General features: G+C 34.5%; 1 protein-coding gene across 3 annotated transcripts in view; it reads right to left on the bottom strand.

The window, feature by feature from the left end:
• The window catches only part of LOC149555732 (alpha-mannosidase-like), a 241,173-nt gene that overhangs the window by 94,951 nt on the left and 128,804 nt on the right, over positions 1-17,418 (bottom strand). For 2 of the 3 annotated variants that reach the window (XM_089829873.1, XM_089829871.1), the window contains exons 15-16: positions 6,504-6,717; positions 6,186-6,340 (exon numbers count right to left, since the gene is read on the bottom strand). In XM_089829873.1, coding sequence (XP_089685999.1) covers positions 6,186-6,340; positions 6,504-6,717 — 369 coding nt within the window. The remainder of the gene's footprint in view (positions 1-6,185; positions 6,341-6,503; positions 6,718-17,418) is intronic. The other variant, XM_089829872.1, reaches the window with a different exon arrangement.

Below are 17,418 nucleotides of genomic sequence, written 5' to 3'. Positions count from 1 at the left end.
AATTCCATCCGGCCCATTTTGATAAAAGGTGCCCCTTTCCTATTCTATAGCGGTAGAAGGAGGGAACATCTATCCTGGATAGATTTCAATCTATTTTGGCAAACACTAACAAATGGCTGAAAATCGGCCTAAAAAGAGTTAATCCTAAGTTGGGTTTGGATTGTGGAAGCTTTGGCCCTCTTGGAAGGAAGTCACAGCTGAAAATTACAAGAAAGATGGTGCTTCCTCTTCTAATGTGAAGAGTTCCCTCAAATTCAAGTTAAAGGGCAGAAAGGACTCTAAGTCATCTCAGATCTCTGAACTAGTTCAAGAAGCAAAGGAAGAATCAAAAGAGGAATTGGAGATAGAATTAGATGAAGAAGCTGAGGATGACGAAGGGGATGTCATGATCATATCTCCCCCAAGGCCTGCACAAACTCATGTGCCATCCATGCATGAAGCACCTTTTCTGGATGAAGTAGAGATGATGCGGATTCATTCTCCACTATTTTCACACCTTCCATTCTAGTTTCAGAAGTCAATACAATGGCTCTTCCTATTTCATTTGTCGCTCCTCTCGTCATGGAAAATGAACAATATGAGCATTTGGGTAGCATGTTCAAGGATTTTCCAACTCTTACAAGTGGTCAAGTTTCCCAACTTGACACATCTTTGACAGGTTTTAAGCTTTTCATGATGGATTCATCTCATCATGCTTCTATGAATTTAGTTGTATAGACTGAATCTTGTTCAGTCACGACAGAAATACAATCAAGATCAATGCTAATGATCTCCACTGCACCTACTTTTGTAGAAGAAAGTTTCAGCTTGCCTACATGGTTGAGCAAGATCACAACAAAGAAGAAAAGTGGATTTACCTCCAGATAATCTCCTTGTCAAGAAAACCACATCCAAATATTTGAAAGATAAGATTTTTTCAAGGATTTTGGTTGATTAAGATAAAACCAAATTTGTAGAATTTGGTGAGCCACTGGTGGACAAGCTTGTTGAAGAACTTACCCATTCTGATTACAAGTTCACCAAGGTTGAAATCAGGAAACAATCACGTTTAAGCTATTTGCAAGATGCTCAAGATGCATTACCCAATGTATCAAAAAGAAATCATGAATTGTGGGAGAAGAAGAATCAAGTCAAACATGAAGTTACTCGTTTGAATGAAGTCATCCGGCAACAATCTTCTCAGAGTGAAGTTGTTATAACTCAGAAATCCAAGGAGAGAAAGCTGATTGAAGCCGCCAAGTCTTGGATAGGAGAAATCATCTCTGAAGGAATTCGAGCCATCGCAGAGACATTTCCAATTCTTAGGCGTGTCAAAGAGATGAATAAAATGGAGCAAAACTTGATTTCTTCTTTGACTCGAGAAGCAAATGATTTGAAGGAGATTCTTAATGACTAAGATGAAATTGCAAAATTTGATCCGGATGACTTGGTCTCATGTAACATTCTTCTGTCATGTGAAATGTTCTTCAAATTTCAAGGGTTTATTGGCTACAAAGAGGAAACATTGAGGAAGCTGATTTCAAAGTTGCAAGCAGCCCTTGGAGATTGTCAAGCAGTAGAACCAAGAGTCACTTGTGATTTGGAACAAATGGGATGTCATATTCTTGATGAATGTGGTAATCTCATTACAATTGAAAGGGCAAGTTCAGAATATACAATCAGGATCAATACTGATGTGGATTTTGAAGACCTTGCTTCGCACACAATGAACAATTTTGTCTTTTATAAATCCTCAACAAAGAACTTTTTAGATTCTTTGGCAACAAATTCCAATGCTATGCAATAAGCATATGCAGATGCAGTGAGAATAGATTCCATATCAAAGACAATGGAGATTGTTGATCTTCCTACAGTGCGTGATATTATCATCAAGTTCAAGGCACTGAGAAACAATCTTTAAGATTGTTGCTTTTGTTTTTATTTTTGTTAGTAGGTCTAAAGAGGATGCGTTGCATAAAAAGATGTAATTACATGTGATGTGAGTTACATGTGCATAAAAGATGTAATGCGAGTTGCATGTAACCCAATAATTTCTCTTCTAGTTAGACTAAGTCAAAGTTGGTTGAGTTGCCTCCACTTTTTCCTCCATCTTTTTCTCAACTCCTTTGCCTATATAAAGGAGTGCCCCCTCATTGTAAAAACTATCTTTTATTGTATGCAAGAGAGCTCTAGAGAATTTGTGCCAACAGAACTTTGTTTGTGTAGCACTATTTTGAGAGAAAAGTGAATACAAAGGAGCATTTGAGACTTAACTTTGATTAAGTGAGATTGTTACTTGTATGAATTATAAGCTTTGTCTATAATTCGTTTAAGTTATATTTTATTCATGTTATCTTGTGTTCTTGGTAATTGAATATTAAAGAGTTAAGAAGCAATTGGAGTCGGAGCTTTGATCAAGAGCAATTGTGGAAATATATAGTTAGAAGCTTCATCTGTAGCTTATACTTCTTTCTTAATTCACAAAATAGTTAAGTTATCTTTACTTTTAAGAGTCTTTGTGCCTTAATAATAAAGCTTTTTCATATAGAAGTACGACTGGGCTTAGAGCCAAACCAGTACATTTTCAGCTAGCCTTTGAGTTAGTGTAGGTTAATAGGTATCATTGTTTCCAGCTCTTCGTAGAAATGTAGTTAGAGATTTCACCCCACCCATTACTCAATCCACGAGTAAGTGGATTCTTTCTTGAAAGTTAATATTAAAGAATATTGGTAATATCCCTTTTACAAAATCTCTCGACTTCTTGCTTACCTTGAGTTGATCCAAGGAATGGTGAGAAGGGGGAGCCTTCCCTTAATGTAGGAGAGACTCTGTCTCACACATTGTGGTTGGTCATCCTATTTTGTAATTGGATTTTTACCCAAAACTGTCAGTTGCAAAATATCCACTTAACAAATCCATCCTATCAAGTGGACCTAGTGGAAGATTAACACCTAAACCCTTAGCTTGCAAGGTTGATCCTTGGGACTCAAAACAAGAGAATGGAGTTGAAAAGGCCCTCATTCTTCATCAAAGACCACATCCCAACTAATTATGTGACGACCAATGTTACATAAATCAGTCAATACACTTTTTGGTTTTCACTATTCCTATGAACATGAGCTTCTAGCCCTTGGAATCCAATTTTGAGCACTTGGCATCTCAAATCCAAACATAAGAATTAGAACAAAGACCATCAAGTGAGTGATTTTAGGCTTCCTACCAAACCAGGCTTCCTCTTAACAACTTGACTAGGAAACCTGTTCAGAAGATAGACAACAATGTAAATTGCTTTTGCCCAAAATTTCTTTGGAAAATTTCTTGTTCCTATATTGACCAAGCTATCTTGGTGATTCTACAATTTCTCCACTTAAGAACACCATTCTACTAAGGAGTGTAAGGTATAGTTAGTTGACCCTTGATACTGTGATGTGCACAGAATTTGGAGAAATTTGAACAAAATCCCCCCTATTGTATGTCTTACAAGATATTACTTGTTAACCTGACTCTTTTTCTACCAACGCCTTCAACTTTTTAACCATACTAAACAATTCTAATATTTGTTTGAGAAAATATACCCACATTTTATGAATAAAATTATTGACAAATAACACAATACCTAGACGAAGTAGCTAAAGGAGTGCCTATTGGTCCACAAATATCGGCATGAACCAATTGTGATAACTTGGAAGCTTGCCAAGAATCGCCACGGCATGCTCTTGAGAATCACCAACATAGAGGAGTCTATAAAGACTATGATCCTCAATACCCACAACAACTATAGTGTGACTCTCCCGATCAACAATACTACATTTGTTGAACTGAATACCACATACAGTTGAGCAGAGTTCACATAATCTCACTAACTAATAAATGGTTGAGTTTCATGCCCCAAACATAGTATATATTGAGGGAAATTAAATTCCTCCCTCTAGACTCAATTGGCATGTTGCCTTTTCTGACTATAGTATATTCTTCTCCTCCAACAATAGCTAAATCGATGAATGATTGTATTAGTAAACCAATCTCGACAATGAGAGTGCCAAGAAGCACCTGAGTTGATGTACTAGGTAGATGATTTGACATTATATGTTGAGTATTTGACCATAAAGGCATAGAAGGTGGACTCTTGCTTAGTGTCCTTAGTGTGCTCTTCTACATTGGCCTTCTGTTGAGACCATCCATACTTCTATTCAAAAGCCAAATAATGCCAAGAGTCTTTCTTCATGTGACCATACCTGCACCAATAATTGCACTGAATGTTCTTCTTGGAGTTGGTCCTAGGATTGGCCTGGGCCTTACTACTGAGAAAATTGACAATTTCCTTTGTCCTAAGCAGCGGAATTTGTTGTGAAGGCCTGCTTTGTGGAAGAACTGGCACTATTATTGAACTATTGTCAACAACAATCCTATTGTAGAAGTTTGGTGCAAGGATCTAAACACTTGAAGTCAACATTAGATGAGGTAAAGTTGAGTGTCTCAATAAAATGCTTATAAGACTTTGGTAGACTTTTCAAAGTGATTGCTCCTATGTCTTCTTCCTCCATTGTCCGACTAATCGCATCCAACTGATCACAAATATTCTTGATTTTCATGAGACGCTATTCTTGTGACATGCTCTCATTCATAATGATTGAGAAAAGCATGATCTTCAAAGAAAATACACAACTCTTATCAGATGTTTCATGTGGACCTGACAAATAATCCCATGTTTTAGTAGTTGTCTTGCATAAGGCATATTCTTGATTTTTGTAAGACATTCTTGTTGGGACATGCTCTCATCCATCATGATTGAGAAAAGCACGTTCTTCACAAAAAAAAGCACTACTCTTATCAAATGTTTCATGTAGACTTGTTGAATAATCCCATATTCTAGTAGTTATCTTGCCTAAGGGAACCTAAGGCATATGGTCATTTGTGACTGATAATTTAATGAGCATCACAATTTCCTAATTTCTCTCATCAAATTTATGTTTATCTGGACCCAGTACTGTAGGATAACAAGACTTGCCCAAACAACCTAATTAATACACCAATATTCAAAAATCGTCATCTCCATTGCTTCCAGCCTTCTAGGTGTTTTAGTTGCAACTGTTGAACTTTTTATTGCCTTTGAACAAAATGTTGGTCAAAGGAAACTGTCCTTCACGCATTTTGAGGCACAAAAAATAGAAACCTAGGAGGTTGAAACTCTGATTGCACAAAACCTGAGGTATGAATCCTAATGTATCAAAAAATAGAGGCAAAATGTTGACACACAAATTTCAAGGAAGACAATAAAAGAATATGCTAAGCACGCAAAGATAATTTTGCAGACCCTAGGTCAAAAAAGTCTCATAAAAGAACAAAAATGGAAATTGTCACAAGGAGGTTTAAAAACCCTAGGACTGCAGATACCAAATACACAAATAGTAGAAACCACAAAAAAAACCTAAACTCCCCTCAATCCCAAACGAATATATTTAGCAAACCCTAGTCTATGATTGTCATTACTCAACAAGAATCGATTGGTTCTATGTCTTTACGGTTAAGAAATGCAAGATGGCCAAAAAACAAGAATATAGAGGAATTGAACTTGAACAAAAACAGCACTCGCGTGATTTTTATTGAAACCGCAAACTCTACAAATATAAGGGAATTCCGACACAAAACATAGAGGTTGTATCCGATGTATAAAGCCCTAGTGCAGCAACAAACAAACTTCAAAACTCAAGAGTTTGTTTCCATTATTTGCAAAGAAAATTTTTGCCAAGAATCCTTCGCACAAGCCCTCCCAGATCATAGACGTGTGGGTAAAGAAAAATGGCTAGGGGAACCCTACTAGGATTCCAAATACTATCAAAGACCTTCCAAACCCTTCAAATGGGTATGAACAAAAGAAAGTCGTATTTCCAAACCAAGCAAATCTTTTTAAAAATTCACTAAGAAATTCATTCAAAACTTTAGAATGAAATTTTTTTTTAAAAAACATTTAACTACTTTGATACCATGTTACACAATAGTAATTGGTTGACTGTGTAAAGAATGAAATGTACATATATAGGAAATTACATTGATGATGTTTCCTAAAGAAACAATCAGTAACTAAAGATAAATTTAGAAACTATCTAACTAGACTTAATATTACATTATTGACCGTTAATTAAATAAATATGACAATATTATTCTAATATCTTTGTAAGGGTTGAAATCAAGGACCAGTGATGTACCCCTGTCCTGGAATTTGATATCTGTTGCAGTTGACCAGATACAGACGAAAATGACATTGTGAAGTTGCCCGGTCCAGCAACATATGTCCTGCTTTCGTTCACTGGTGCAGTTTGTTTGGTTGACAGTACAGATCTACTTCCTGTGCATAAAGGTGCTGGAAGATTAAAATATTATTATTATAACTTTCCAATTAGTAATTCTTTCTAAGATAATAAATTTCAACAAAATGCATTTTTAGACCAGCATCATTTCAAAAATTAAAAGTTGTGATTCTCAGTGATATTGGAAAATACTGTAAGCAAAGAAAGAGATATTACCATTGTCATTTGAGATAATATATGTACTGAATCCGAGGGGTGGCACAGACACTTGGAAAAAAAGTGAAAAAAGAGGGCTTTTGTCTGATGATATGCCTAGATTCTCTTTCTTATAGGAACTTGTCAAAATGACTGTTGAATTTTCTAGAGGTACAAGCTGTGACTCAACTGTGTTTCCATCAGAATCTTTCACAGTAAGTAATTCATTGTGTACCTGGTAAAGATATATTTTGCAAAAAATAGTGAGGACACTTTGATATATAAATCATATATCAAATTAATAAATAAAACATATCACATAGCCCAAACTAACACCCTAACGACAAAATGCTCACTCCAAAGTTATTCATTTTATTTACATAATGACTTCTCAATCCACCATAGATGAATATATCTTACACAATTTCATAAATAACATTTATATTTATAATTGAATCTCACCATATCATAATAAAAATTTATACAATATTTTTTTATTCTACTTTTTTTACAACTCTGAATTGTTTCTGTCACTTCAATGATAACAAATACATAGATATTATACACAATTTTTATTGTGTTTTCCTTTTGAGATAAGAAAATAACTTCACTTGAGTTGGCCAAAAAATAACTTCAAGTTATATTCATAAAAAGACAACTTCTATTATATTAAGAAGGCGCCTTATATAATATATAATAAAGCTAGGATAGAGGACCAAAAGCAATATACTAAAGGTCTTCGGAATGCTTTTCAAATTAAGTTTTGGAGGTAAAATAAAAAAGAAAAAAATATTGAATTCCATTCAAAACGTTATAAAAGGAGTTGCATAAATAACATGATTACCATTATTTTTTCAACAAATCTCTGTTTCTATGATTGAACCCATCTATTCACAACAAATGAGCTTTTGGCATCAAATTTGGATGGCCAAAACCATAAGTTGCCTTTTGGATTCAGGGATGAAAACCCTTATACTCATTGTCTATATGCTTCTGGATTCGATTGTGTTAGGATTTTTACCATCAACGTTTCAAATCACACTACGTGATCCATCATCAGGATGAAGAGCATGAGCAGCACAACTCATCAACGTTTCGAATTACACTATGTGATCCATGGATCACGTAGTGTGATTCGAAATGTTGATGGTAAAAATCCTAACACAATCGAATCCAGAAGCATATAGACAATATGATGGATTGTGGAAATTTGTTCTCTTTAACCCTTATACTCATTCAAGCAAATTCATACAAGGAATGTTGATGTGCTAAAATGTTTTAAGTTTTAGTTTCATAAGTACCATTCAAGATCTTCAGATTTTGAAGGTTGCAATTGTAGCTGACCATTACTATAGTTATTCATACTGCTACAATGATGCATTAGAGTTGCATATTTCTTTGGTGTGATCTGTGAGGCTTTTAAATTAATCAGCTCTGTTATTGCATATTCCAGATTCTTTGTAACGGCCTTCAATATTATAATATAATATTCAGGATGGTAAAAGAAGATGCTATTAATTTTGTGGGTCTAGAAGTTTACATATGATATTTTTCCAATAAAAAAAAAATTAGGCCATACCAAATTATTAAAGGGCCACAGATTATTGGAGTTAATCGAATTTTAGTCAACATTTTGTCTACTGTACATTCTCTACTCTAGAAGATTGTCTTACTATGTAAATATGCTACAATGTCTAGGTGTACTTTGGCTGGGCAATCTTACTTGATTAGTTATACTTCTCACCTCTGTCGTGTGACATTATAGGAATATTTGCAGATTTTTTTGTTGTTATATTTCAGTTTGAGCAATCTTTCTAGGTATTAAAATCAGTTACACTTCTATAGACAATGTTTCTCTAGTCTAAGCAGGAACTGTACAATTTGATGTCACATTTCAGTATTTGATTGGTCGCCACTTGGAGTTGCAACATTGCTATATTATTCAGAAATATGCATCTTTTTATAAACACATAAAATGGATAGGTGCTGATTTTGTTTCCTAAAATTGATTACGCAAATCAGGTACTGTCTATAATGTCCAGTACAGCCCCTTTTCTGCCCAAAACCTCCATATGGCACCTCTTGTCTCCCCATATGGCCTACAACACTTCCTTGAATGATCAATACCCCTGCACAACGACAACACAAAACCACCCCTACACGACCAATACAAGCCCTTCATTGTATGACCTTCCTTTCACCAAATGTAGACAAAGAACACCATTGGACGCAGGCACAGATGTAGACACAAAGACAAATGTGAGCATGGACACAGATAGGACATGAGCACAGATGTAGGCACGGACACAGACATAGATATAAGTGTGGGCATGGGCACGGACACAACCAAGATAAGGAACTTAATGCTATCGAGTTATGCCAGATCTAGACGCAATTTTGGATCAAATGCTTAGTTAGAATGGAGATAATTGGGTAGAGGAACAAATATATAATTTCACACAATATATTTTTTATTACACCAAGATTTGTTGTCCTACATTTTATCACCACAAAAATGTAAGTAACAGTACGAACCTTATTCAACTCAATTTCGCATTTCTCTGAGTTAGTTCATTATTTAATTGGATAACATTGATCAACCAATCAACTCTAATTGATATAGTGAATCCTTTTACTAAAGAGTTTCATCAAGTCTTTTTAGTTTTTCATTTTGTTGAACTTATTCTTGATTCTTGAAGCCTTCAATGTCCTTTTCTTGCTATTTTGAGTGTGTGTTTGTTAGCTTTTAATCTTTTGGTTTTGCTCAAATCATTGCTTTCATTTTTTCCTTCAAATTGGTCTATCTTAGGGCTTAATCAAAGTTCACAATCAAAAGATATGGTCATTTTAGTACCCAAAAAGCAGACTCTCCAGGTGCAACTACATGCTATATAAAATCAATGTTAAATTTAATGTTGACATTCACTTTTTGAAAAATATAATTTAAAATCACTTTATGTTAAAGTTAATTTATCACTTAAAGTAACTATAGAGCTCTTTATGTTAGATTTTCAAGTTGAATTGCTTTTTTATTTTTCATTTAAGTGGCTTTATTAACTACATAGTTTGATTTATTTTTGGAGTAACTTTATGCTTTATTTAAAAAATATAAGTTAAATATTACTTTTTGAAATGATATTTGCTCATAATATGTTATTTCTATTATGCAAATATTGTTTTTGACCCAATTAAGTGATATTTCCTCAAAAATCAATTAGACATGTGCTTAATTGATCACTTAGGTTGTTCAATTACATGTGTTTCAATCCATTTACATGTAAATATGCAAATGCCTCCAAAGACCAAGATTTTGCACTAAAAAGGCATGTTAACACACTTTAAACATGTCACTGGGCCTCCAAGAGAGCGATTTGCATTTTGGAGCCTTTTAAAAAAATGCAGTGACCCTCCAAGAGTGCTATTTGCTTTTTGGAGCCTTTTTAAAACATGCACTGACCCTCCAAGAGTGTGATTTTGCACTATGAGCTTGTTTTTAATAAGTTTTAAAATATGCAATCTCTGTCCTAGAATGCGATATGCATAAAATCACCAATGCATGCTTTTTAAAATATGCAAATGCATTCCTAGAGCGTGATTTGCATTAGAAATTAAGTTTGAGGCATTTTAAATATGCAATCTCTATTATAAAGTGCAATTTGCCTTGTAGACACATGCAAATGCTAGAATAGAACATGATTTTGAAGACTAAAAGGAAAAACTCCATGTTCTTACTCCCCGAGAATAGGTTTTTCTTCAAAAAACCCAGATCTGCCCAAAACATGGCTTAAAATCTACAAGAACAAAGTTGTTTTTGTATATTTTGGCATTCTCACACCTAGATGTTGGTATCCATGAAGAAATCACTGCATTTAATGGAGATTTAAAGCCACATTTTTGTTGAAGTATAGCATCAGTCAAAGAAATATACTTATTACTTTGAATATTTGTATTCATGATTTATATGAACATTGTTTTATGTCTCATATTACTGATAAGAATATATATATATATATATATATGTCTATGACTTACATAAGCTATGGGACGTGACTTTGTTATAGCCTTTGTTGGATTGATTTTTATTTAAGCTACCTCATTAATGATAAATTGTTCTTAAGATAAGTATCTTATATATATAATATATATTATATATGTAATATAATATATAATATATATTATGCATTATATATTATTATATAATAATATTATATTATATTACATATATGGTTAATATATTAATATTATATATATGTTCAAGATGAGTTATACATATAGTTATTTATAAACTAAATGGTTATTAACTATAGAGACATGTCTCCTCTCATATTTATTTAAGATCCAAATCTGCATTTGGAAATCATCAATTACAATGGCAATGAAAATACATTTGCAGAAACAATCCTAGTTACTTTAACAATTTTCATCAAAAAAAGTCCATTTTAGGTTGTTTTTTATTACGTTTTTGTCCAAAGAAGAATTTTGGGGGTTTTTATCCATGTCATTGTCATTAATGATCATGTCTTTGCCTTTAAATGCCAGAAAAGTCACATGCCATGGCTTTGTGAGATCACATTTTTGGCAAAAACGGCTTCTACTTGGGTTTTGGGCAAAAACCGGTTTTATTCTTGGAGATCTTTGACCTCTTTTTTTGGAAAATCAATGCCAAAACGTCTATTGATTGCTCATCAATCATCCATCACTTGCAAGGTTGTAAGAGTCAAGTTAGTTGTTTGTGAATTCGGATTCGGAGGAGAATTTGTCTTCAAACCTATCAATCTTCCTATCTTGGCTCTTTGATTTCCAACACAGGATTTACCCTCATCCACAAAATCCAAAGGAAAGATAAAGTACCAATATGAAAAAGAGTTAGCTCATGCGACCACATCTCAAGTTTTATCACCTCTTGATAGTGTTTCTGACATAGAGATCAGGCACGTTGACATGGCTGATTTCATACAAAGGGTCGAAGCTCCTTCAACTCATGAAATGAAACGCATCAAGAAGAGTAATATTCATTTGGTATCTACTTTCCCTATGGCTTCCTTGGAACTAGAATGTGTCATGGGATGTACATGAAATTTCAGTCCAAAGACCAAGACAATCAAAGATGCAGATGGAAAGGTCATCATTAGACTTGAATAAGAGGTTAATGAATAGATCTTTAAAGTTCCTAAAAAATGCAGAGTGTGAAGATTTGTCAAAGGATATCTCTTTGAACGTATGGAATGAAAAGAGGGCAGATTATCAAAAGTATATAATGTATATTAGTTAAAGGTCAGAAGAAGCAATTTTTCAAGATGGCCTGAAACCATTCATAGGTCAAACTTCAATCCAGAATGCAAAGATTTGATCACTTGTCTTAGCAGGACATGCGGTCTCAAAGATTCCAGCAACTTCAAGCCATGGATGTATAAATTCATTCTCCAGATCTTCGACAATCAAGAACCTATCTTCTGGGGTGAGCTTATCAGTACTGCTATTTGTGAGCAGTTGCTTAATGTGGGAACCTTGGTGCCATTTTACATGAACTCCTACTTGGTCTACATAATTGCATCCATGCGATCTTTCTCAAGTCTTTCCACTAAAGGGGATCATTTACAAGTTCCTATTTGGCACTACTATTATCAAATCACCTTGTTGCATAGCAAATATCACTACAGGAGAGTCTAAGATGCGTTTTTTGGATATTTCTAGTGTTTGTTTGACAAACAGTTGGTAATCAAGCGAGTGTTAGATGAAGCTTGGAATTGGGTACATCAATTTGGCACTATCTTTCTACAATTTCCAACTTTCACTTATTTGAAAGTTGGCTACTTCAAAGGAGAACCATATACTCTATTGAGATATGCTACAAATAAGATCATACTGATGGAATTAACTAGATAGCTTATAGAAGTACAGCCATATCAAAATACTCAACATAGACTAGGATTGAGTATCACTACAACCAAGCCCTTGGTAATTGGTCAATATATGATCAATTCAGTATATAAGGCAAAAGATGTGGAGGCAAAACTTCAGCTTATCACATTGGAGAAATTCAAAGCTAGGTATGATTTTGGTTATCAAAGAATGCACTTAATGATCAAAAGAGCATTCACCCATCTCCATTACATAAAGGACATATGGATTGACCTACGCATGGAGTTGGACATCATGAGTATGGACTACTGTAGTCTCACACTGCAGCAGATCATTAATCTTAACATGCTCAATCCAATCTCCAAATTGAAGATGATGGTAATATTCTTGATCCAGAATACCATCGTGTTGGTTTTGACAAGCAATGCTCTTTTCCTATACATTGGCTGCAGAAAAAAGGAATATCTATCTATGATAGATTTCAGTCTATCTTAGTGAATACCAACAAATGGTTAAAGATCAAAGGCCTAAAGAGGGTGAATCCTAAACCCGAGGTAGATTGCGGTAGTTTTGGACCACCTAGAAGGAAATCCCAATGGAAATTTCAAGCAAAGATGTTTCATCTTTCTCTATTTCAGCTAAAACCCTCAAGTTTAAGTTGAAAGGTGGAAAGGGGCCTAAATCTTCTCTAGAGCCCTCACAAGCACTTGTACAAGCTCAAGAACCTGATAAGGAGGAATATGAATAAGAACCTAATGAGGAGGATGAAGACAAAGAAGGAGAGGTTATGATCATATCTCCTCCGCGACCAATAAGTCAACAAGCTCCATCCATTTAGGAAATACCTTTTCTAGGTGTCATAGATGATGAAATAGATTCAATCTCCATTGTTTTCACACCTACCATCCTTGCCTCGAAAGTAAACACATTGGTGCTTCCTATCTCTTCAGTAGCTCTTATTCCCACAGCTGAACAGTGTGAGAGTTTGGGAAATATGTTTCCCAACATTCACGGAAGGTCAAGTTTCTAAACTTGAATACTTCAATTATTGGTCTTGAAGCATTCATGACAGAATCTTCTCATCAGGTACCTCTCGGTACAACTGTATGAACTAAAGCATGCCCAGTTAGCAAAAAAATACAATCAGGATCAATGTCAATGGTTTCCACTGTCCCGGATTCAGCAAATGAAGGTTTTAGTTTGCTTGCATGGTTGGGCAAGGTCACTATGAAGAGAAAGAAGGTTGTGTTGCCCCCAGATAATCCTCCTATCAAGAAAACCAAGTCCAGTTCTTTGAAAGATAAGATTGTTTCAAGGATCGTAGTTGATTTTGATAAGATTAAATTTCTATGGGTTGTCGAACCATTAGTGGACAAACCAACTGAAGAACTTAACCGTTCAGATTACAATTTCACCAAAATTGAACTTAGTAAGCAATCATGGTTGGGTTGTCTACAAGATGCTCATGATGCACATGCCAATGTATCAAAAAGAAATCATGCATCATACGAGAAGAAGAATCAGCTCAAGCAGGAGGTTGCTCGCCTAAATGAAGTTATTCAACAACAATCTTCGCAACATGCAATCACTAAATCTCAAAGACCTCGAGAGAAATAGCTAATGGAAGTAGCAAAGACTTGGTTTGGAGAAGTCTCTGAAAGAGTTCAGGCCATCACAAATGCAATCAAAATCCTTGAATGTATCAGAGGTATTGAAGAGATGTTGCATGACCTGATTGCATCTCTGAATCAGGAAGCTAACACCTTCAAGGAAATTCTATGTGATTGAAATGAAATCACTAATTCTAATTTGGACGGCCTGGTTGCATGTGATGTCGTCCCATCTTGCAAAATGTTCTACAAGTGTCACGGAATCATGGGTTACAAGGAAGAGATGCTTAGGAAACTTGTAACAAAGTTGTAGGCAGCCTTAGAAGATTGTCAATCAATTGAAATTGAGGTTATGTGAGACGTGGAACAAATGGGATGTCAAGATCCTAATGAGCATGACAACTTGGTCACAATAGATGCGATGACTTCAAAATATACAATTAGAGTTAATGCTGATCTAGTTTCTAAAGATTTTGGTTCTCACATAATGAGTAGGTTTTCTTTATACAAATCCTTAGCCAAGCACCTACAGAATTCTCTCGTAGCAAATTGTAAAGTTCTGATATCAGCATATGCTAACGCAGTCATAATAGAAGCTATATCAAAGACAATGGGAATCTCAGATCTTCCTACAGTACATGATGTTATCATCAAGTTTAAGGCACTTAAGAACAATCCTTACGATTGTTTCACTTCTTTTCCATCTTCTTTCTTCTCTTTTTCAAGTTTGCAGATTGAAGAGGATGTATTGCATGAAATTGTGTAATTACATGTAATATGATTTGCATGTCCTTATGACATGTGATCCAATAATTTCTCTTGTTAGTTAAACCGGGTCAAAGTTGGTTGAGTTGCTCCCACATTTTCCTCCTTTTTCTCAACTCCTTTGCCTATATAAAAGAGTGTCCCCTGATTGTAAAAATGATCTTTTATTATGTGCAAGAGAGCTCTATAGAAATTGTACAAGCATAACTTTGATTGTGTAGTACTATGTTGAAAGAAAAGTGAATACAAAGAAACAATTCAAGTTGAACTTTGATTGAGTACAATTGTGTTACACCCGAAAATTTTGACCTAATTTTAAACTTGTTCATAACCGTTGGATTTAACGAATTATTCTTGCATGATCATGTGAAATAGGTAGTTATTTATATATGTTGTATTAACTGCTAATGAAGATAGTCGTTAACCAATAACTGTCATTAGGTGATTAGCAATTGTTTCATTTAAAATAACGATTAATATGTTTTTATGAATTATTATTATGGCAGAACTGTTTTTATGGGTGATTGCAAGAGAAGATGAAGAGGGGGCAAACATTGCTAAACAAGATCATCATAATGGGATGTTCGCTTAGCTTCAGTCATCAGGATCGGCAAGTATGACCTTAAACTTCTTTGGAAAAGAAGCAACGACTTGATCACAATATACATTTTTGGAACCGCATAAGCTATTAAGAAAAATAATCTAAGAAAACATAAAATAATCTAATATAAAATATAAAACATGCCTCAAGAGATTTTTAATTGATCTTCATCATATTATTATAAAAAATACTGACATACATACATATAAATATAAAAATGAAATGGTACCAATAAATTATAATAACGTAATTTATTGATGTCACCCCATTAATATACTTACATGAACGTATATAAGTATATATTATAATAATAAATGAAAATTATAATCCTTCCAACTCCTCTATAACTTTTTATTTTTATTTTTCTTTCCCTCTCTTTTCAAAATCGCTTTAGTATTTGGAAATTTGAATTGACTATAATCGTTTGTAACCGTTGGGAGCCAAGGAGTCATATTTCATTCTCCATTTAAGGAAGTCATGAGGGAGAGATGGGATCACCTTTTTCCTCGGTGCTCGAATTCTTCCTTCCTTACTACATTCCAGTTTCTTCTTGTTTCATTTACCAACTCGTCCCTGCATTGTTATTACTGTAATCTGCCTTGATACGTCTTGCAATCTGCCTTGATATGTATTTTAAAGAGCCATTAAAATCGTCTTCAATCTGCCATTGAAACGTCTGCTATTCCCACTGATTTATCTTACCATCCACCATTGAGTCATCCGCTATTACCATTGTTAAAACCCTTGTTCAGATTGTGTGACTTCAACTTCAAGCGATTCCGGCTAGGATACCGAAGTTAAGTGCTGAAGAAAGCAAGAGGAAGCCGATTAGGTTGCAAGTTCCTTAGAAGATACATATTAGGTCATGGGTTACCTTCTATAATTTTTGAATGCATATTCTCCTGTAGCCGGATAAGCTTAGAAGTCTCATTCTTGAAAACTATGATTATATTATGAAATTTGCTGGCTGTACCCTGAGAATTATAATTTTTCATTGTATCCAGGACCATCTTTTCAAGTTGTATCTCTTTATAAGGAGTCTCAAAACATGTAAAAAACTTCATGAAGTTACTGACAACAATAACAAGTCTTATGCTGTCTCAAAATTATGATAAAAGATAATTAGCAGCAGATTGCTCATAACCTTCCCAAAACACCTGGGATTCACCAGCAATATAATCATGATATGGTGAAGAGGTGTAAAAGGGTTGAGTGCTTGCAATGTTAATACACCTAGGAATCATTGGCTGTGTGGCCAAGTATGGTGAAGAGTTGAAATAAATCTGCAAAAAAGCAAAGAAAAATCAAACAAGAATACCTCAAATGAAATGTAATTAATAGCTCATGCTCAATCCTGTAATGTAACCTATTGTCAAGTCGAGTGGTGGTGATCAAGACATTGAGCCCATTGGAAATCCTTGGCCAAGGTAGTTTATAGGCATGTTTGCCATCTAATGATCACTTGATGTCAATAGCACCAGTTATGTAAGCATGTTTGTTTCATAACTGAGCGGACAATCAAAACACCAAGATGCTCAGGTGGCTGGACTGAAGAACATCCCAAGCCCGATCTTGAGGTAGGAAGGGTCATTCTAAATTAATAGAATGTGTGGAGATAAATATGGTCCGAGGTTGGGAGGTTAAGCCTATGTCAATGCTTCTCCTCTCACCAAAGCTGAGGCTTGCACAACCAATTAAAGATCTTCCGATGATGCTTGTATGTTCCTTTCTTTTCTTGTTAAGTATTTGCTTTACTTGTTAATCATTTGATCATAAATACAGTTATGAGAGTTTGTCGATAATCTAGTTATTTCAGCTAAACATGATTACAGTTATGAAAAGTTAATCATTAATCTAGTTATTTCAATTGAATATGACTTCAATTATTTTCAGTTAATTGTTAATCAGTTGATCATGAATATAGTTATGATAGTTAAGTCGTTAATCTATTTATTTCAGCTGATCATGAATTACAGTTATGAATAGATAATCGTTGATCTAGCTAATTCAATCGAATATGATTACAGTTATTTTTATGTTAATTGTTAAAAGCAGTTAATGTCATGTGAAAAGGATTCAGTTATCTATTTACAAATGC

The sequence above is a fragment of the Cupressus sempervirens genome, chromosome 5 (assembly GCF_028749045.1).
Source record: "Cupressus sempervirens isolate cs-2001-9-10 chromosome 5, ASM2874904v1, whole genome shotgun sequence".
Classification (NCBI taxonomy): Eukaryota; Viridiplantae; Streptophyta; class Pinopsida; order Cupressales; family Cupressaceae; genus Cupressus; species Cupressus sempervirens.
The sequence above is the reverse complement of the archived record's forward strand: the minus strand, read 5'-3'. Positions and strand labels throughout refer to the sequence as shown.